Source organism: Hyaena hyaena, unplaced genomic scaffold, assembly GCF_003009895.1.
Source record: "Hyaena hyaena isolate Hyena2069 unplaced genomic scaffold, ASM300989v1 scaffold_794, whole genome shotgun sequence".
NCBI classification, from domain to species: Eukaryota; Metazoa; Chordata; class Mammalia; order Carnivora; family Hyaenidae; genus Hyaena; species Hyaena hyaena.
Genome location: NW_024081427.1, coordinates 731771 through 752956, shown reverse-complemented (window position 1 = coordinate 752956; position 21186 = coordinate 731771). Strand labels below are relative to the sequence as shown.

At 35.8% G+C, this 21186-nt stretch overlaps 1 protein-coding gene across 1 annotated transcript in view; it reads right to left on the bottom strand.

The window, feature by feature from the left end:
* Positions 1–651: 651 nt before the first annotated feature.
* The window catches only part of TMEM67 (transmembrane protein 67), a 50261-nt gene continuing 29726 nt past the window's right edge, over positions 652–21186 (bottom strand). Inside the window, exons 15-27 of the mRNA XM_039219148.1 lie at positions 19575–19673; positions 17761–17859; positions 17419–17505; positions 15460–15559; positions 15234–15373; positions 13116–13256; positions 10067–10147; positions 9461–9577; positions 5577–5693; positions 5366–5470; positions 4717–4819; positions 2535–2677; positions 652–1073 (exon numbers count right to left, since the gene is read on the bottom strand). Of these exons, the coding sequence (XP_039075079.1) occupies positions 993–1073; positions 2535–2677; positions 4717–4819; positions 5366–5470; positions 5577–5693; positions 9461–9577; positions 10067–10147; positions 13116–13256; positions 15234–15373; positions 15460–15559; positions 17419–17505; positions 17761–17859; positions 19575–19673 (1413 nt within the window). The 3' untranslated portion in view covers positions 652–992. The remainder of the gene's footprint in view (positions 1074–2534; positions 2678–4716; positions 4820–5365; positions 5471–5576; positions 5694–9460; positions 9578–10066; positions 10148–13115; positions 13257–15233; positions 15374–15459; positions 15560–17418; positions 17506–17760; positions 17860–19574; positions 19674–21186) is intronic.

Below are 21186 nucleotides of genomic sequence, written 5' to 3'. Positions count from 1 at the left end.
TGGGAGTGCTCTTAAAATATAATTTTTAAAATGTATGAGAAACTATATTGGAGAAAATGTCACACATTATAGCTTTGTTTTAAATGTAAATGATAGTTAAGATATATACATGCTTAACGGGAAAGATCTATTGACGTAACAATACAGATATACAAAGGAATGAATATATACCCTTTCATGAGATGCCTATTAATCCAACAGTGAATTAGTCCATTGCCAAACAGGGTGAGTAATTAAAAGGAGGCAAAGGTGAGTCAGCAATACACAATTTCAAATTTCTAAGTACTTGAAAATATTTTTCAATATTTTCAATATTTATTTACCATAAGTAAAAACTAGAAAATGTTAAACTGAAAACTAGACTTGAACTTGGAATTAAAGAATTTTGTCAATGTGAGAAAATGTAGGGAAATCTCAGTTTATAAAATTATCTACAGAGACAAATGATGAGGACTGTTTTGATTACCATTGAAAAGCATGCTGACAGCAACATTTTTTTTATTTGTATTTTTAAATTTAAAAATTTTTTTTAAAATTTTAGTTTATTTTTGAGAGACAGACAGAGACAGAGCATGAGTGGGGGAGGGACAGAGAGAGGGAGACACAGAATCCGAAGCAGGCTCCACGCTCTGAGCTGTCAGCACAGAGCCCAATGCAGGGAGATCATGACCTGAGCCAAAGTAGGCACTTAGCTGACTGAACCACCCAGGTGCCCCTACGACATTTAGATTTCTTTTGCCCTGTTATCAGTTTATCTAATTTATGAGTTGGTGAATTAAATACCACCACAAATGGGAAAACAATATTTTTCATTATATCACATTATATATTCACAAAGAAGTTATGTATCCACAAGTTATAAAAATAAATATTTCTTTAGATTAGAAAACAAATAAAAATAGAATAATTTGTATTAAAAGTTTTAAAAACGTTGGCAAACTGACCTGATGATCATGACTCTTTTTGCCACAACTATATTGTCTTTTAAAAAATTAAATCAGAAATCTTTGATCCACCAATGTTTTGGATGCCAAATTCTTCTGTCCTACTGTATTACGTATAAATCTAAAAATCTGGAAAAAAAATTAAAATTCAGAATCAAAAATTATATATAGAAAGAAAATGAAATATGCATATCCAATTAAAATATCTAAATTAAACTAGCTAATTCTCTCAACTATTAATTTTCATGTATCTGGCATCTGAACCATGAGCTCATCTGAGTCCTGAGCTCATGGTGATATACAAAATTATTTCAAGACTTTATCAGCTTTCATAATATCAAAGAAGTATATATTCCTATTTAGAATATATTTTAATGAATTAGTAACACAAATCTTCGGGGCGCCTAGGTGGCTCAGTTAGTTAAGTGTCCGACTTCGGCTCAGGTCATGATCTCACAGTTCGTGGGTTTGAGCCCCGCGTCGGGCTCTGTGCTGACAGATAGCTCAGAGCCTGGAGCCTGTTTCAGATTCTGTGTCTCCATCTCTCTCTGACCCTCTCCTGCTCACGTGGTCTCTCTCCCTCTCTCAGAAATAAATAAAACATTTAAAAAAATACAAATCTTCTCATGTTCATAAAAATGCACTATCAAATATTTTGCAAGGCAACTTACCTCTAGCTCTAAAAGCTATGAAAACATCAAGAGAACTGTTTAGGGATGGAACTGGTTTGTAATTTTAGATCTCTGTCAAAGACTAATAAATTATACATTACTAACTCATATACTTCCTAGATATAAAGGGGGAATATTTGAGTGACATTACAAACATTTCCAGAACAAATTTGTCATTTCTTAAAATCTTCATTTCAGGCTCCAAAGCCATTCAGGAATGTTATTTTTCTATCCACACAGGTAGAGAATGCATGGGAGTTACCCTAAAGGGGCCGTTCTGTGGCTGAGTCCTGAGCTACATCACCCTTATGTGCCTTTTGGTTACGTTAACCTCTGGTGCTGAGGGACCAGCACCTCTACTGGAACTCTACCTCTACTTTTTCTTTTATAATTTCAAGTTTTTAAAAAATTCTAGTTAGTTAACATATATGGTAAAATGGGTTTCAGGTTCTAATTACTGCTGCTTCTGGCATCTAGGAATCAGCAATTTGAATATCTTCCTACTGGATTCCTTTCACATTTACTCAAGCAACTTATGCCCTCCACAATACCCCAGTATTTCATTGATCCTGAAGAAGAGGGCTGAAATGTTTCTTCTTTTTTTTGGTAGGAATAATCATATTCTAAACCTTTACAAATTCCTGGCAAAAGGAGACATTGTTGGTCTCTGCTATAAAACATCTACGTCCATCATATTTCTTCTTTAAATTATATTTTAAAAATATTTGTTTTAAAGTTTATGTATTTATTTGGGGGGCGGGGAGGTGCAGAGAAGCCTGATGCAGGGCTTGAACTCACAAGCTATGAGATCATCCCCTGAGCCAAGATCATGAATCAGGCGCTTAACAGACTGAGCCACCAGGCACCCCATCCAATGTATTTTTTTAAAAAGAAGTCCAGTAAAAAATTTTAAAGTTACCTCTTGTTGTAGGTATGTAAGGATGGCTGCTAGAACAAAATTTTGGCAAGCCAAATCCACAACACAGAAGAACAGCATATCAAAAATAAGAAGAGTGGCTTCATTTCCATAATACAGGACACTGCTGAAAGAATATCCTTCATCTATTTAAAAAAAAAAGCAGTTATAGATATAAATTAGAAATTGTAAAATAGAATAAATTTCTAGTGATAAAGTTTGGATTTTTAACAACAGCACAATAGAAACTAGTAGCTACTTATAATACTTCATGGCTTTCAAAAAAATAAAGGGTATTAAAATTTGCTAATCTCAAAAATTAGTCAAGGAATTCTGTTCATAAAAAGCAATTTTAACATTTGTACCAAGAGTCGGTCATTGCTTGTAGTATAAGTGTATAGACAATACCTCTCAAAGACTAGGTAAGGAATGTCCCTTATTTGTTTATATAACTAAAGCCCAAAGAATCTTAGATTCTCTAAGATAGAGGAAGTTAAATAAAACCAAACCAAACCAGCAAGGACTGAATAGTGAATAGTGAGCTATACTTTGTGTCTTAAATAGTCTCCAAGTTCTGCTCCAAGCCCTCTCTTCCCCCCCACCCTCACTCCACAAGGAGGGGTTTGTTCTTTTTGGGATGTAAACACCCTTTTAAGATTCTGATAAAAGCTACAAACCCTTTCACCAGAGTGGGGGGACAGTACATCTATACAAATCTGGCACATACTTTCAGGGAGGTCTGGGGAACCAGTGAACCTGCTCACGGATACCCAGTTAGGAACTCCTGTCTGGTATGAGGGGATGCCTGGCGTGCTGTAATGTTCTTTTTTGATCAGGGTGCTAGTTACAGGGATATATTTAGTTTGTGTATATTTAGTTTATGCTATATCCTCACAAAATATGGACTTCTGTATATATATTATACTTGCATGTGTATTTAACCAAATAAACAAGCCTGCTCTGTATGCTATTCTTGGGTCATCTTTCACTGCCCTTGCTCCAGCAGTGCCCTCCTTTGATGAGACTCCCAGCTACTGTGTGCCTTTCCTTTCTCCTGAGACCCAGTTTATTATACTTAATGCCTCACTGGACAGTTCTTCTTAGTTGTCCAGAAAGTACCTCAAGATACAACATATTCAAAACTAAATTTAGGGGCGCCTGGGTGGCCCAGTCAGTTAAGCATCTGACTCCGGCTCAGGTCACGATCTCATAGTTTGTGAGTTTGAGCCCCACATCAGGCTCTGTGCTGACACCTTGGAGTCTGGAAGTCTGCTTCGGATTCTGTGTCTCCCTCTCTCTCTCTCCCTCCCCCACATGCACTCTGTCTCTTTCTCAAAAAAAAAAAAAAATTTTAAAAATTTAAAAACACAACTAAATTCATCTTTCCCTCACAAACTCATTCTCCATCTGTATTCTCTGTCCTACTGAAAGGTACCACCACAAACCACTTAGTCACACAAGCTGGAAATCTGGATAATTTTTTACTATTCTTTTCTCCCCTACCTGTGGAGGGGATGAGAGACCCACAGTCTTTCAGTTATAGAATGAATAAGTCACTGTAATGAAAGGTGTAGCATAAGGAATATAGTCAATAGTATTATAATAGCATTTCATGGTGACACATGGTAGCTACACTTGTGATGAGCATAACATAACATACAGAGCTGTTGAATTACTATGCTGTATACCTGAAACTAATGTAACATCATGTCAATTATACTCAAATTTTAAAAAATCTGAGTTTTATGTGTTTTACTATCTCTTCCATGTCTACCACTGATTTTGAAATACAGTTTTTTTACTTTCTTAAAGAATAATTATCTTTTGTATCACACACACACACACATATATACACACACATATGTGTATGTGTGAATGGATTTAAGTAGGCTTCACTCCCAGCAATGCAGGGTTTGAACTCACCACCCTGAGATCAAGACCTGAGCTGAGATGAAGAGTTGGGCACTTAGCTGAGTGAGCCACCCAGGCACCCCTTTTATACTTTTGTTTACTGCTATATGACATAATAAAATAGAACCCAGAAAACTACTACAATACTATGAAATTAAGTTCATTATGTTTCCTTTGTTTTTATATAAAATTATAAAAGCAATAACTACAAGTACTTTTTCTTTTCAAACTTTGAAAACAATAATCAAGTTTAGCAAAGGCATTTGAAGGATACCATTGTAAAAGATGCTTTTTTCCATTGGTTCCATGAATTCCATTCCAAGAATTCTTTCAAGAAGCAATTTATCTTTTATAAAGTAGTCCATTTCCTTATGAACCTAATTTAAAAAAAAATCATTTAAAAAACAGCAGTGAAATAAATGTTTCCCAATTAATGTAAAGTCAGAAAGAGAGAAAATGAAAAGTGAACAGTAAAAAAAATCTGTTCTTTAAAAAGATTGATTTTACTACACTGGGCTTTATAACAAAATTTTCTTTAGAAATGTTTTAATTTTAAATGTCTTTAGTAGTATTTAGGGCTAGATATACTTAAAATCAACTTATAACAAGCTTTTCAGGAATACAACCACAGTATATCTCCATAATAAGTGATATGGTAATAGTTCAGTAACTAGCTAACAAAATTCCAGTATAGCCGTACTTTAAGGGAATTATCATTATGCTAATGGAGATATAAAACGTCATCTTATTTTTATATAACCTAACTCTATCTTTAAGCCACAGTATTAATTTTGACAGGCAAAAAAAAAGAAGGGTTCTAAGTCCACTGACTTGGTTAACTAAAGAAATAATTGACATTCCTGGTTAACCATTTAAGAATTGCATTTTGCTTCTAGTTTAAATATAAACGCTGACATACATACATGATCGATGAAAGAGCCAAGAAATTTATTCATAGTATGATATGCTTTTATACTCTGCTCAAATGTACTTGCTGATGAACTCAATAGTCTGGCAGGGCCATTTTTCTAATATGAAAAAGAGACAAGAATAAATGTAACATGTCTTACATTCTTGGTTTTTAAGTAACATGAAATATTGGCAAAATATACCTGAATTGGACTTTATACAAACCCTTGTCAGTGTCTCATGAATTCTGTCATAGTGTTGTCTCATCTGGCTGGAAATTGCAATCTGGAAAGTCTGACCGTCTGTGTTTGGTACCAAACCTCTCTGGCTACACAAGTTTTCCTGAAAAGTTAAATGATTTAAATAAAGATGAAAATTTTACCTTATCTCAAAAAGAAAATATAAAATTTTTCTTTCTTACAAAGTGTTTATTTTTGAGAGACAGAGACAGAGTGCGAGTAGGGGAGGAGCAGAGAGAGACGGAGAAGGAATCTCAGGCAGGCTCCAAGTGCCAGCTTCCAGACTGTTAGCACAAAGCCAGACAGCTCAGAGCCCAACATAGGGCCTGAACTCATGGACCACAAGGTCATGACCTGAGCCGAAGTTGGACGCTTAATCGACTGGGCTACCCAGGCATGCCTAAAATTTTTCTTTTTGTTGGTAGCACACATTACAAGATTTGAAAGCCAAGTGAAATTTTATGAAACTATATTTGAGACAAAAGAGATTCTGATATGATCCGAGGTTCTCACCCTCCTCTGGGTTTTACTAATTTCTTTGTTGTCATGCCTTTAGGCTCTCTATATCATCTCCTTTACCGTGCTTTTAAAAAAATCCATACTAAGTTCATTATATATTGATATTCATAGCTTTCTTTATGATTAACTTTACTGCTCTTTAACACATGCCAAAATGTCTAGTCTTAGATGATCTACTTTCATAATTATAATCTTTTTTGTTTTCTCAACCCTTTTAAAGTACTTCCTTAATTAAATGCAATAAAAGGTAGTGATACATAACAGAACAGTCAATGCCATGAACCATATATCCATTTCAGGTCTCCTTGACACAACCTGAATCCTGAAAACCAGAAACATGTGAAATGTTGCCTTACCCCACCCCTAGCTACTTCCCATCAATGCTTCAAGGTCACCTCAAGTCCTCCTGCTTCCCGTCTCTTGCTTTATTTACCTACTCCAGAGCTTAATAATCTCCTTCTTTGTCTAAACTTAATCTTTGAACATAATATAACACTTGGTTTTCTACAGACTGAAAGGAAGTCTACATGTAGTGAATTTCTCTATTAAAAAACATTTCTTTTTTCCTGATTAAAAAAGCACATGCTATTGCAGAGAATTTATAAAACATGGAGTGGTATATAAAAAAAGGAGAAGAAAAAAATCACCTATGATCACAACATTCAGAGACAGAAGTTTTGAAGGCATTTCATTTTCAGTCCTTTGTCCAAGGATATAGAGGGCATAAATTGGGATCACACTGATTTCTTTTTCTCTATGTCATTAAATATTCTATTAAACAAGATTTTTAATGTCTACCTAAGACTTCACTGTGTAGGAAAACCAACTGATTTAATACACTCTTATTTTTATATGTTTTTGCCCTTATAAATAGTCCCTGTGATAAAGAGCCTCAACCTAATTAGCTATTCATATTGCTAATTGTTTCCTTGAATTAGATTTACAGAATCAGAGAGTAAAAGATAATTAACTCTTCAGAAATTCTTGGTATATATATTTCCAAACGCTTTCCAGAAGATTTGTAAAAATTTATTCTGAGACTAGTAGTTTCACAGGTGCCCATTTCACCATGTCCCTGGTAGTATTAAGTATTAGCTTTTTAAAAAAAGTTTGCTAATTTGAAGAGGGCAAATATCTTTTTACATTTATTTTTTATGAGCTATACATTTTTAAGAGGTTTATTAGTCTCCTGTTCATTTATGTATTTAAAAATTGTCATTTTTCCATTAATGTTTTAACTGTTTGCTAACAGATTTGTAAGACTTTCAATATTGTTATCAATATCTTTGTTACATTTGCTATGCGAATTTTATCCTAATTTGCTATGTCTTTTACTTACATGATTGTTGGCTATGTAAATATTCCACATTAATTAATAAAGTAAAATGAATGGATATTCTCTTTATGATGCTTTCTAATCTTTTATTTTAATGTTTACTTTTTTGTGTGCATGCACAAGCAGGGGAGGGGCAGAGAGAGAGGACAGAGGAGCTGAAGCAGACTCTGGCTTGGCAGCAGAGAGCCTGACATGGGGCTCGAGACCATGAGCCATGAGGTGATGACCTGAGCCCAAGTCCGATGCTTAACCAGCTGAGCCACCCAGTACCCCTGATGCTTTCTATTCTTTTTGCTTAGAATGTTACTTCCCAATCTCAGATATTCTTTTTTTTTACATTTAACTTTTCAACTCAGGTGTAATTCCTAATAGTTACCCAACCAGTTCATGTATTAAATAAATTGTTCTTCTCTGAGATGTGCTATTATCATGTACTAAGTTCTTATAAGTCACAGGTATAGTCCTTTAGTCAATAAATTCTCTTGGTTTTTCCTCTCAAGTATTTATTTTTCTTTTTAATTTTATTATGGGTTTTCTTTCTTTTTTTTAATTTTTTTTTTTTTTATTTATTTCTAGGAGAGAGAGAGAGACAGCGTGAGCAGGGGAGGGTCAGAGAGAGAGGGAGATACAGACTCTGAAATTGGCTCCAGGCTCTGAGCTGGCAGTCAGCACAGAGCCCGACGCGGGGCTCGAACCCACGAACCGTGAGATCATGACCTAAGCGAAAGTCGGACGCTTAACCGACTAAGCCACCCAGGCGCCCCTGGGTTTTCTTTTTTTTTAATTTTTTAACGCTGATTCATTTTTTGAGAGACAGAGCACGAGTGGGGTAAGGGAAGAGAGAGAGGGAGACAGAATCTGAAATAGGCTCCAGTCTCTGAGCTGTCAGCCCAAAGCCTGATGTGGGACTGGAACCCGCGAACTGCGAGATCATGACCTGAGCTGAAGTTGGTCGCTTAACCAACTGAGCCACCCATGTGCCCCTATTATGGAAGTTTTCTAATGTACATGGTACAGAGAACAAACATGAAAACACCTATCACCCAACCCCAAATCTGTAAATACTACTGTATGTATCTCTAATAAGGTCTTAAAACAAACAAACCACCATGCCATTTTTCCATGTAATAAAATGAATCATTTCTTAATGCAATTTAATATTTAGTCCTTAAATTAAATCTCCTGATTTTTCCAAAGTATTTTTTAAATAGTTGGTTTGTTTGCATCAGGATCCAGAGTCTACATATTGTACTTGATTATTCTGTTTCTAAATCTCTCTTGCTATCTAACGGTTCTTCTTGCACCCCTACCACCACCCATCCCTTCTCTTTTTTTACATGCTTTTGATATGCTGGAGACACTGGGTCATCTATCTTGCGAGACATGCTACATTCTAGATATGGCTAATTGCTTCTTATGTTATTATTTAATTTATCCCTCTATCTCCTCTACTTCCTGTAAACTGGTGGTTAGATCTAGAGGCTTGATTATATTTAGGCTCGATTTTCTTAAGCAAGGATATTTCATGAGTGATACAATGTACTTTCTACTGCATCAGAACAGGAAGTGTATCATGTTGGTTTTCCTAATTTTTACTTGTAGTAAGATTGAGCCAGTGTGTTCAGACTGTGTCCCTCTGATTCCTCATTATAAAGCTCCCTGTCAACCTTCACTTAATTGTTTTAGCATCCACTGATGATTGTAGCCTATATGCATTAATCCATCAGTCATTACAAAATGGTGATTTTCTACGGTAGAATTCCTTTTAGTTAATTTTATAAGAAAGAACTTTCCCTCATGAATTATTTGGTTACTCTGAAACATAGTTCCTATAGAAACTGTAGGATGAAATTTGATTCTTTCCTTTTATCAATGTTCAGGGTAATGAATCAGTACCTCAGCAATTTTCAAAAGTAATCAATGAGAAACTTTTAAAAATATTATTACAAATCCTAGATTAAGAAGAGAACATGTCTCTTAACTTAAAAACTAAAAGATATTAAATACTTTCATACCGCTTCTCTTTTAAGATTCATATTCATTTCTTCCATATTAGTATCTGCATGCCCATGTACCGATCTACCATGAATGTAATATCCAAAACATTTGTGGGATAACAGAAAGACGGATATCTATAAAAAGAGAAAAAAAGAACTGTTAGCTACTCACTGAGATAACAGTAAAAATTAAGTTTTTCTTAAAATTGCTTTCTTTCTCTCAAAATAAAGAGGGTTGAATTTTTGGAAAATATGTAAATAGGACAATAAGTAATATAGGATAATTAAGTAATTTTTAAAGTACATAGAAAAGAGATTGAAGATATTTTATAAGAAAGGAAGAAATAGGATTGATATATGAAAACTTTTCAGGGACTCTGCTGAGGGAATTATTTGGTGGCATAAGGAATTCATAATTAAGAAACTGCACACGAAGAAGAAGAAACTAAGGCAGTAAACATTAGCTTGTAGCTCATTATAACTATCTCCGGAATTAACAATCAGTGGGAAATTGGACTAAAAAATCCAATCATACCAAATCACTTTTAAAGCCTCTCTTAATGTACTCATGACCTTTAAAAAGGGAAAAATAACAGTTGCAAGACAAAGTCAGAAAGTACTTACATTGCTCATAGAGCATAAATCCACAAATTGTCGAATTTTATCTTCTATAAATCTCTCATAAAAGACAGCAAAGAACATGATCTGAAACATTAAGCCAAGTTCATACTTATTAGCTTTTAAAATTTAATTTTCTTTTATAACCATAGTGTAGTACCTTAAGAGAAAAGAAGGTTCACCCAAGAACACAGTGGCCTCTAAATGGTTCCTGTGGGATAAGATCCTACTCATCATTTCTGATTCTTCTGTCAAAGAAAGAACGTTTTGGAATTGTGTTAAGATTCATTGAGGGAGCTTATTTTGCACTTTAAAAACTTTTCGGTATCATTAAAACAAGATGGGACAAATGTGGGGGAAGAAAAATAAGGACTTTAAAAAATTTAGCACAAACCAACGAATTAGTGGCCAGGTTTATGTCTGGGTCTGCAATCCTGCCCATCTCCTAAGTCCCAAAGCCATTAGAAAACTTGCTGCTTTTCAAATTAATCTTCCCTGACAGAGTAGCACATAAAAAACATTTATCAAGTATTCTCTTTCAACTGCAGATAATGCATTAAATATTCAAATGGAACGGTTTCAACTGTTTTCTTAGCTTTAATAACAATATTACAGAAGGAAATTATTTTATAAATCAAAAGAGAAGTTTCCGTCGTAGACCAACTTAGATATATTTCAGAGAAAGAGAACACTTCCTAACCAGCCCGTTGAAAGCTGCCCCCCATTCCTAACCTCCACCCACCACTCCTCCATTTACTCCCTATCTCATCTCCCCACTGATGCCCTTCATAGCATTTGACACAATCTGTAGCTTGTTCTTGTTAAGCATATCCTTGAGCCCAGCATAGAGCCTAGTACGGAAATGTACCCAGATAGGTGAATGAAAGCTGCTGTACTACAGCAGCTGATTACTGAACACACTTCCCTAACATTCTATATATGTTTTATTTTAAATCCCTTTAAAGGACTTGAAAAACAGCAACTTAAGAAGTCTAAAAACGAAATTGTACCACTTAAAAGTTGAAGAGGCTGGGTTTAGGGGAAAAAAATGAGTAAACAATAAAGCCTAACAGTATGAGAATCAAGAACACTTTTTATCAGCAAATTTATAGAACTATATAGGTTTTTAAAGGAATGCTTAATGATACTTGAGGAATGAACACTAATAACCCTAGTGTTACCACAGAGAGAAATACTCCTACCAGAATGAAAGCAGAGTGAGAAACAAAGAATGAGGTGAGATGACTAGTTTCTGCCCCCATAATCCTTCCCCCTTTCTCTCTAGTGACAGAGCCCTCTTTGGGGTGGGCACACTGCTGTCCCGCTGAAAGACACCGGTGTAGGAAGGTGTGGCCACTTGCCTAAGTTCTGGCCAAGGAGATGCTGAACAGGACTTCTGAAAAGGCTCTTAAAGAAGAGGGGGTGAGCTGTTCTCTCCAACTCCCTCCACGAGAGGGAGGTCCTAAGTGGCAGTTTCTGGGTCCTGGCGGCAGCATGGAGCTGCCCTCCACTGCACATCTCCATTCTTCTTTCTCGTGGGAGAGGGCCACTTTTCTTCAGCCACTGCTATTTTAGCTTTTTTTGTTGTTGTTGTACTCAACCAAATTTGAAAAGCTTCAGATGGTATTCCTTTAAATTTCCTACATCCAGATGAATCCAAACTACCAGAAAAACGTATACTGGTATATTTTTAAAATGACTTATTTTCACCCTAGTATATTGATGAAAATATCAAACCCTATTCTCTTTTGATCCTATCTCATTTCAAACTCTAATTTGTTTGGATTTCTCTTCTTAATTTTTTAAAATGTTTATTTATATTCTGAGAGAGAGAGAGAGAGACAGAGTATGAGTTGGGGAAGGGCAGAGAGAGAGGGAGACACAGCACAGAGCCTGACAATAGGGCTTGGACTCAGGAATCATGATATCACAACCTGAGCTGAAGTCGGATGCCCAACCGACTGAACCACCCAGGCTCCTCTGGCTTTCTTTTCTGATTATTAAGCTATCCCTCATTGGATTTATCCCTGTAGCTTCAAGTTTAAACAAATCTCATTAATTTAAAATAAATGCAAATTTTAAAAGTCTATTTTCAGTACAGAATGCCACCTGGATCCAATTCTATAGGAATTTTTGGATTTTAATCCCAAACCATGATTCAAAAATAGGCTGTTTTGCCAGGCTTGAGAAAGTTTAACGTGGTCTTTCTAGCGGTCCCATGTTCATTTGCTGACTTAAAGAAATTTTTAATCAAACAGAAAGACTCTTTCCATTCATGGGAGTGTCTAGAAGCAAGAGAAAAAAGTGCATATATTGGAGTTAGGTGCTTTAGCTCATGCTGCTGTCTCTTCCTCCTTCCTTTAATTGTTTTTTAAGGTCTAAGCAGATAAGGGAAGTGAATATAGAAAAGATCCCCTGCTAGAGCCACAGGACCTGAAGCCAAGAAGATGTATTTTTAGTTTCAGATTCTCAATAAATATTTCAACAAAAATTTCACAAGGGGTACTGGCAATCTGAAAGAGTTTTAATGATATATAAATAAATGTAAACACTCAGTTGTATTAAAAAAAAAGGAAATATTAAAAGTAGCTTAGCAATCCCTGCAGTTTATATAAATTAAACACGGAATCCATCCTCTGATGAGAAAGCTGCAAGTCTCAAAGACCCTTCAGAGCCCACTGTGTTGACTCTGGCATCAGATTGCCTGGACTCAAATTCCAGTTCTGTCGATCTCTAATTACATGACTTTAGCAACCTATTTAGCCTTTCTGTGCCCCAGTGTTCTCCTCTATAAAATAAGGATACTAACAGAAACCATCTCCGAGGGCTACTATAAAGATTAAGTTAATATGTACATGGCAATTAATCACCACAGGGCCTGGATTATAACACAATGTGAGAATGAGCTATTAGCTACTATTATTGTTGTTTCCACTGCCACCTTCTTTCTGCTGTAGAAACCAGGATGTGGCCAATTATTTGAGGATAATTAGTATGTAAACAGGGTTATAAATATAGAAAAGTAATGCTGCTGAAAAGTATGATCTGTTGTTACCTGTAAAATTCCAATGACTAGCCAAAGAGCAGTAGCCACTGCATATCTTAAAATGCGGCTATAAGGAGCTATATAGCTAGGAGGGCTTCTGGAAAGACTAGAGGATGAGTCCATTAATGCTAAGTTCTTGAATCCTATAACCTGGAGTAAAAAAATGAAAAATTTTAACAGACATGGATAAAGAAAACAGCTCTACTAATGAGACACTCCTCCCTACTCCTTACTATAAACAACTAAAATATTTATAAAAGTTTGTACAAATAGTAGAAAATCTAGGTAAAAATAATTATTCAGTATTTTTAATTACAAAGCAAACTATTTAGTTAGTTCATTTGGAAATCTCTTCAATATGACTAAAGGCCAGATATAACCTTATTATCATACACTGACAAAATTAAAACATTTCTGTCAAAAAGAATAAAACTTTCTTCAGTAAACAACCAATGAACAACCAGCATTTCATGCATTTTTAACATATGCCAGGCACTATGCAAAATACTTCTTATATTTTCAACAGTATTTTCCAAAATGTCTTTTGAGGAAGGTAGCTTATGTGATAAAAGGAAGCCATGGCTGAGTAAGTGTAGTCTGTACATTATACTCCTGTCCATGTCTTCCACTCTCATTGAGTAGAAGTTCCGGGAAGTTTTACAGTAAAGAAATCTACATAACTTTATTGAATCCAATGCTTTCCAAATGTGCTTATTTAAAAAAATTATTTTTCATATAACACCTTTAAAGCTCTATAGAACACTCTTAACAAACAATATTGTAAGTTAATTTTTGAAAAATCATTCATATGCCTTAGGAATACATATATTTTCCTGGCTTAAAAAAAGGGAAGGAAGGGAGAGAAGAAAGGAAGAAAAAGGAAAAAAGGCAGACAGACATGAGTTAATAATTCATATTTAACTTTATTTAAGCAGCTAATTCTTGAGAAAATCTATTACCCACAAAAATGGGTCTCCTATTCAGTACTGAATACTTCCTTTAATACTTCCAACCAGATCCATGAAATAGCTGTAAAGGTATCATAAACATCACCCATTCTCTGTGCATAGTTCAGCTCTTAGCACTAAACATAGTCTATAGTAGGCTTTTGATGATAATCTATTGAAAAATTTCACCTACAATAGTGGTTCTAATGCAGAATTCTAATTCAAGTAAGAATGTGAATGAGAGAGACGCTATGGAAGCAAACATAATCTCTAGGGGTGAGGCCAGGAACAGATATTTTGTAAAAGCTTCCCAGGGGATTTTGATACAAATCAGTAGTTTAAAAACAGCTCCTGAGGCACCTGGGTGGTTCAGTCAGTTAAATGTCTGACTTTGGCTCAGGTCATGATCTCATGGTTCATGAGTTCGAGTCCCATGTTAGGCTCTGTGCTGGAGCTCAGACCTTGGAGCTTGCTTCGGATTCTGTGTCTCTCTTCCTTTCTCTCTCTGCCCTTCCCCTGTTCACACTCTTTCTCACTCAAAAATAAACAAAACAAAACAAAAAAACCTGCTCCTTACCTAGAGTGGTCAAACTGAAAGAGACAGAGTAGAACGGCAATTGTCAGAGGCTGGGGAGGGGGAATGGGAAGTTGTTGTTTAATGTTAGGCACAGAATTTCAGTTGTGCAAGACAAAAGGGTCATAGAGGTTGGTGGAACAGTAGGATGAATATACCTAGACTGAACTGCACACTGAAAAATGGTTAAGATGACAGATTTCATGTTTTGTGTATATATTTTTTTATTTGAGAGAGAGAGAGAGAGAGAGCAAGCGCAGAAGAGAGGGGCAGAGGGAGAGAAAATCTTAAGCAGGCTCCATGCTCAGCACAGAACCCTAAGCAGGGCTCGATCCCACAACCCTGGGATCATGACCTGAGCTGAAATCAAGAGTTGGACACTCAACAGACTGAGTCACCCAGGCGATTTTTTTGTTTTTTGTTTTATATGTTATGTGTATTTTAACACAGTTTTTAAAAGCCACTATTTGTAATGCCTTGGTAACTTTAGAAAGCTTTAGAAGACTTCCACTGATGTGAAAATGTAGCTGGAAAAAAATGTAGCTGGAATTACATGAAATTAAGATACATGAGGTGCAGCAAAGTCACAATTACAAAAGTTTATACCTCCAAAAAAAAGAGGACAGCAAGTATTTGGAAGAGTGGATTAATTTTTCTCACAGTTTGAATTTCATTCCATTCATTGGCTACAAAATACGTTCTCCATATGCTCACAGGAACCGTGGCACTGCGAACACCGCCCTCACCTGGTCAGAAAAAGAAAACAAGAAGGTTTTATCTTTGGTCTGAAAAAGCAGCAAAAGCATTTTGGTACAATGGTTATTTCAGTTACCTTCAACAGCTTTCAGAACCTTCCCTTTAGGTCGCTCCCAATCAATAAAGAATATATCTATGGTAATCTGGGACATAAGCTTATGCAAAAATTGCAGAGCCTGAAAACGACAAACAAAACCTTTGAGAAAATATCCACATTAAACCTGCTTATGAGGGGCGCCTGGGTGGCTCAGTTCATTAAGTGGCTCACTTCAGCTCAGGTCACAGTCTCATGGTTTGAGTTCGAGCCCCACGCTGGGATCTGTGCTGACAGCTCAGAGTCTGGAGTCTGCTCAGATTCTGTGTCTTCCTTTCCCTCTGCCCCTCTCCCACTCACACTGTCTCTCTCTCTCTCAAAAATAATATTTAACATTTAAAAAACCTGCTTCTGAAAATAATAATGATTTTTTAAGAAACAAATATACTGTAATCACAAGAATATACAATGCACAATAACAAAGTTATAATATCGTTATGGGATCACTAGAAGCTTATCAAATTGCATGGAATCAACAAATTCACAAAATTTTTATACACATTACTTTGCCTTCCTTTCTTCTGCTTTCTTTAAAATAGGGATATGAAAAAAGTAGACATACTACCTTCTCGTCATACAGAAGCCATGCATAATTGACTCTCTTTCAATGGTTTCCAAAAGCACACTTTATTTTCTAGATCATCTGATGTATTTATAAGTGAAGGAATTTTTCAACTGTAATTTGCTGTCTTAATTAAAGTTTTAAGATACCCTTACTGTCTCTTTTCCTATTTCTGGTAATGAGATTGCTAATTTCTAAAAATGTGTTGTTGAAACACACCTTTTTCATTTTAACAAGAGTAATACGTTAATCTGGGGCATTCTTCCTAGTAGATGCATTATTTATCAAAGAATATAAGTGTTAAGTATGGCATGATTCCTCTTTTCAAGGAGCTCACAAATGAGTGGGAAAAGCAGATACTCACTAATAATCATAGTACAATGGGATGAGTTGTACCAGAACCATGTTAAAGAGCTTCACATACGTTGATAGAACAATGAAATACGAAGAGGGGACACCATGAGAAGAGAAGGAAGTAATATGGGGACAGAGAAAACAAACTCTAGATTCCAGTACTTTATCCAAGGTGGTATCTTTTACTGTCCACTAAAGACATAAAATTCATGCTGAAAGGCATTGTGAATGCATCATCAGACTTCAAAAAGAAAAGGCATATAATGAAATCTCACTTTGTCAAATTAGCTACAACTTGTATTAATTCAAAAATATGTATGGCTTCTTAGGAAAATCGTTTAAGCCAGTTTTTCAGAATGAACTATCTATAATAAATAAAAGTAGACTTTCTTGGTAAAATAAAATAATTCGAGCTTTTTTTTTAAATGTTTATTTATCTTTGAGAGAAAGAGAAAGAGAGAGAGCACATGAGGGTGAGACTGAGAGAGAGGAGAGAGAGAATCCCAATCAGATTCCACACAGCCAGCTTAGAGCCTGACACAGGGCTTGATCCCACAAACCATGAGATCATGATCTGAGAGGAAACCAAGAGTTGGGCATTTAACTGACTGAGCCACCCAGGTTAATGTCCGACTCTTGGTTTTGGCTCGGGTGGAGCCCTGCATCAGGCTCTATGAACTGATGGAAAGGAACATGCTTGAGATTCTCTCTCTCCCTCTCTCTGCCCCTTCCCAACTCTCTCTCTCTCTCAAATAAAAAAATAATAAAAAATAAAATCAAGCTAAATTTGGGGCGCCTGGCTGGCTGAGTGGGAAGAGCAGGTGACTCTTGATCTCAGGGTTGTGAGGTCGAGCTCCATACTCGGTATAGAGATTACTTAAAAAAAATGAAACTTTAAAAATAGAAATAAATAAAAAAAATAAAACCACACTAAATTTTACACCAAAGATTTTGAAAGCATCTTAAAGACTTATGAATTTATTAGCAGGTCTTTTAAATTCAGGTACCTGTCCTCTGAAACTTACCTTCAGAGCAAAAGCACATCCCACATAAGTAACAAGACGTTCTTCCTGAGCTGGCACTGGCAGCAGAACAGAGATAGATTTCTGTGCCTATGATATAAGTTACACTATTAAATATGACCATACAGGGTTTTTAAGAAGCACAATTTATAAACCAAAGAAAGCATAAAAGAGGAAGGTCGTGATACTCAATAAACACCACATTCAAGGAATGGGGAATTCAGTGCTTGCCTCACTCAATTTTCTTGATGAGAAATATCCCCAAATAAAGACAGTTTCTTTATAAAGACAGCTTACCAGTTATTCATGTATGAACATTTAGGTTAAATTGAGAAACTCACTTACTTTGAAGAAAATAAGCCAATAAAGACCTGTTCCCACAGTGATGACAAAGAAAACATTGGCCAGATCACCAGCATAGTACACCAAGAATTTCATAACTGTCTGCAATTTAAAAAGAGAATTATAGCTGTTATAGATTCAACCTATTTATATCATCACTTTTAGTAACCTATTTTCTACCTAGATTTTCAAGCTTAAAGCCTTATTTCATGTATCTTTAGATCACTCGGTTATAAAGCCCAACTATGGATGCCTCCTGGATTCCTTTGAATCTGTACCTTCCAGTCCATTACCAACATCTGTCTTAACCCGTGTCATCTTTTACCATCTAAGAAAGTTACATTGCCTCCTAATTCTCTCCTAGTTTGGAGCCCTTCACCCCAATCACTCCTTCATACTACCACCAGGGTTAGCTTTCTAAAATGTAAATTGGAAAAATAAAATAAAATGTAAATTGAATTGTGTCACTCCCTTTCCTAAAAATGTACAATGAGTCTTCACTAAAGTAGAAATTCCAGACCCATAAGGTCCTTCAAAACCTAGACCAAAATGGACTTTTTAACTTCATCTGCCAGTTCCAACCACTCCATGATTAACTTGGCATTTCAATTATTTTGTGGAATGAAATGGGCATTGCTTATTGTTTCATCAAATATTCTTTCTTCTCTGTGGCAAACTCCCACGAGCTCTGAAAGTATCCGTCTCTGCTCACTATCACATCCCAGCGTCTGGTAGTGTCCTTGGCAATCAGACAGTGGGTTGTCAGTGACTATTCAGGGAATGCACAGATAACCCAACCCAGCCTAAAGTTCACTTCTCTGGAAAGCCTTTCTTGACTATTCCAAATAGTAAACCAAGCCCCTGTCCTCTGATTCCTTGGCACACTGGCTTTGGTGTCAGGAAGATATCCCAGTACATACAAGTTACTATGTTGCCTTTCTCACATTCCTCATCAGCAAAATGGAAATAAATCCACCTATCACTGAGTTGTAAAAATTAAAAGAGTAGAAAGTTTATATCACTTCTGCTACAATTTCATTCTATGAAAAACAGGAATGATAATAATAGTATCTAATCTCATAGGGCTATTGTGAAGATTAAATAAATTATATAAATAAAGCTTTAAAAAAGTGCCTATTATATAGCATATATTCAGTAAATGTTAGATAAAAATAAAAACAAATAAATAAAAAATGATTATATGAGAAGTAAAACTATAAAGTTAATAGAGGATATCTTTGTGATCTTGAGATTGGGAAAGTTTTCCTAAAAAAATTTTCCAGAAGCACATGAAAAACTAAAAAATGTGACAATATCAAAATTAAGTTTCTGTTAAATAAAGTAACACATAGATAAGCATAACAGATTGGTTATATTCAGAGGACATATTTCAACATCAAAAAGCAAAGAATATTCATATTTAGAAAATACAAAAAACTACTTGAAATCAAAGAGAAAAACTGGAAACCAAATAGAAAAGTTGGCAAGGGAAACCAAGATGATTAATAAAGTCTATGAAAAGCAGAGAAATGAAATCAACAATGACGTACTACTTGCACTGCCAGATTGGCAAAAAATGGAAAGGCTGGAAAATACCAAGCGTTGGTGAGGATGTGTGGAAACAAGAACAGCACTGCTGGTGGGAGTGTGGACTGGCACACAGCAATGCGGGAGGAAAATGCGTGTACACACCTTCCCTAGTTATGTATCCCAGAGAAACAGGGCAGTGTTTTACTCATTCTCCAGCTGTATCTTAAAAGAAGTATACAAAATAGTCAAAAGATGAAAAGATACTTCAAAAACTCCTGAGATCATACCTGTAAATCAATCATGGGACTCCCAATGCGCCTCTTCCATCCTGCTGTCTTCAGAAGAGATGATAATACAGCCAGCCCACCCAAAACACCCAAAGCAATCTAAAAAAAAGAGAACATTTTGGAATTTATGTAATTTCCCTCATCAATGTTCAGATGTGCAAATAAAGAAATGCTCAAAAAATGGTGGATAGAGGCCAAGTTGAAGGAACTCTTAATGACCAAATCTAGGACAATGTAAGCAAGAAGATAAGATAGTGATGAATTATAATCACTAGAATAAAATAAATATCCAGGAATCCATACTGATTTAAAAAAATAATTGAATAAATAAATCCATATGGGCAAAGGGACTACATCTTACAGAATTCCACTTAACAAATATAGAAGAAATGATGGAAATAGAAAAATCACCATCAGGCAGATGTCACAGTAATACTTTTTACAGACAAGAATCATCACTAGATACTAAAATAGAGACCAAAAGGATAACGAGAAGCAGGATATTCGCATCCTCTCAAAGTACCTCACCACAAAATACTTACTAATTACAAATAGAAAAATACTATTTGGAGAACTCTGCAGACACCAACTTAGACGTATGATCCAAGTTAACATCATTAGTAAGAAGACATCCTGACATCATGCACCTTCTGATATGATGCACTGAGAAGGGCACAACATCATATCTGTAGTATCTGTGTCAAAACTACATGAACTTGATTTAATTATGGGAAAATATCAGATAAAACCAATTGAAGGCCAAAATAAATGACCAGTACTCTTCAAAAGTGTTGGGATGGGGTCATGAAAGACAAAGAAAAATTGAGGAACTGTCACAGACTAAAGGAGACTAAGAAGACGCGATCACTAAAAGCATTATGTGACCCTGAGTTGGGTCCTAAACCAAAAAAAGGATAGTGAGGGACACCTGGGTGGCTCAATCAGTTAAGTGTCCGACTTTGGCTCAGGTCACAATCTCATGGTTCGTGAGTTTAAGCACTGCATTGTGTTCTGTGCTGACAACTCAGAGCCTGGAGCCTGCTTCAGATTTTGTGTCTCCCTCTCTCTGCCCCTCCCCTGTTCACACTCTGTCTCTCTCTCTCAAAAGTAAATAAACATTAGGGGCGCCTGGGTGGCTTAGTCGGTTAAGCGTCCGACTTTCGCTTAGGTCATGATCTTGTGGTTCGTGGGTTCGAGCCCCGCATCGGGCTCTGTGCTGACTGCCAGCTCTGAGCCTGGAGCCTGTTTCAGTCTGTGACTCCCTCTCCCTCTGACCCTCCCCTGCTCACGCTGTCTCTCTCTCTCTCTCTCCTAGAAATAAATAAAACATTAAAAAAAAAAAGTAAATAAACATTAAAAAAAATTTTAAAAAGGACAGCAAAAAAACTTTGTGAAATTCAGAGAATCTAGATCAATTAATAGGATTACATCAGTATTAGTGTCCTCATGATCACAGTACTATGGTTATGTAAACAGGTGAACATTAGGGGAGACTGGGTGAAGGATCTACCGCAAACTATTTTGACAACTCCCTTGTGTACTTAAACATTTTTTAATTAAGATATATATTATAAATATCTTTTTTTTTTTTAAATATTTTATTTATTTCTAG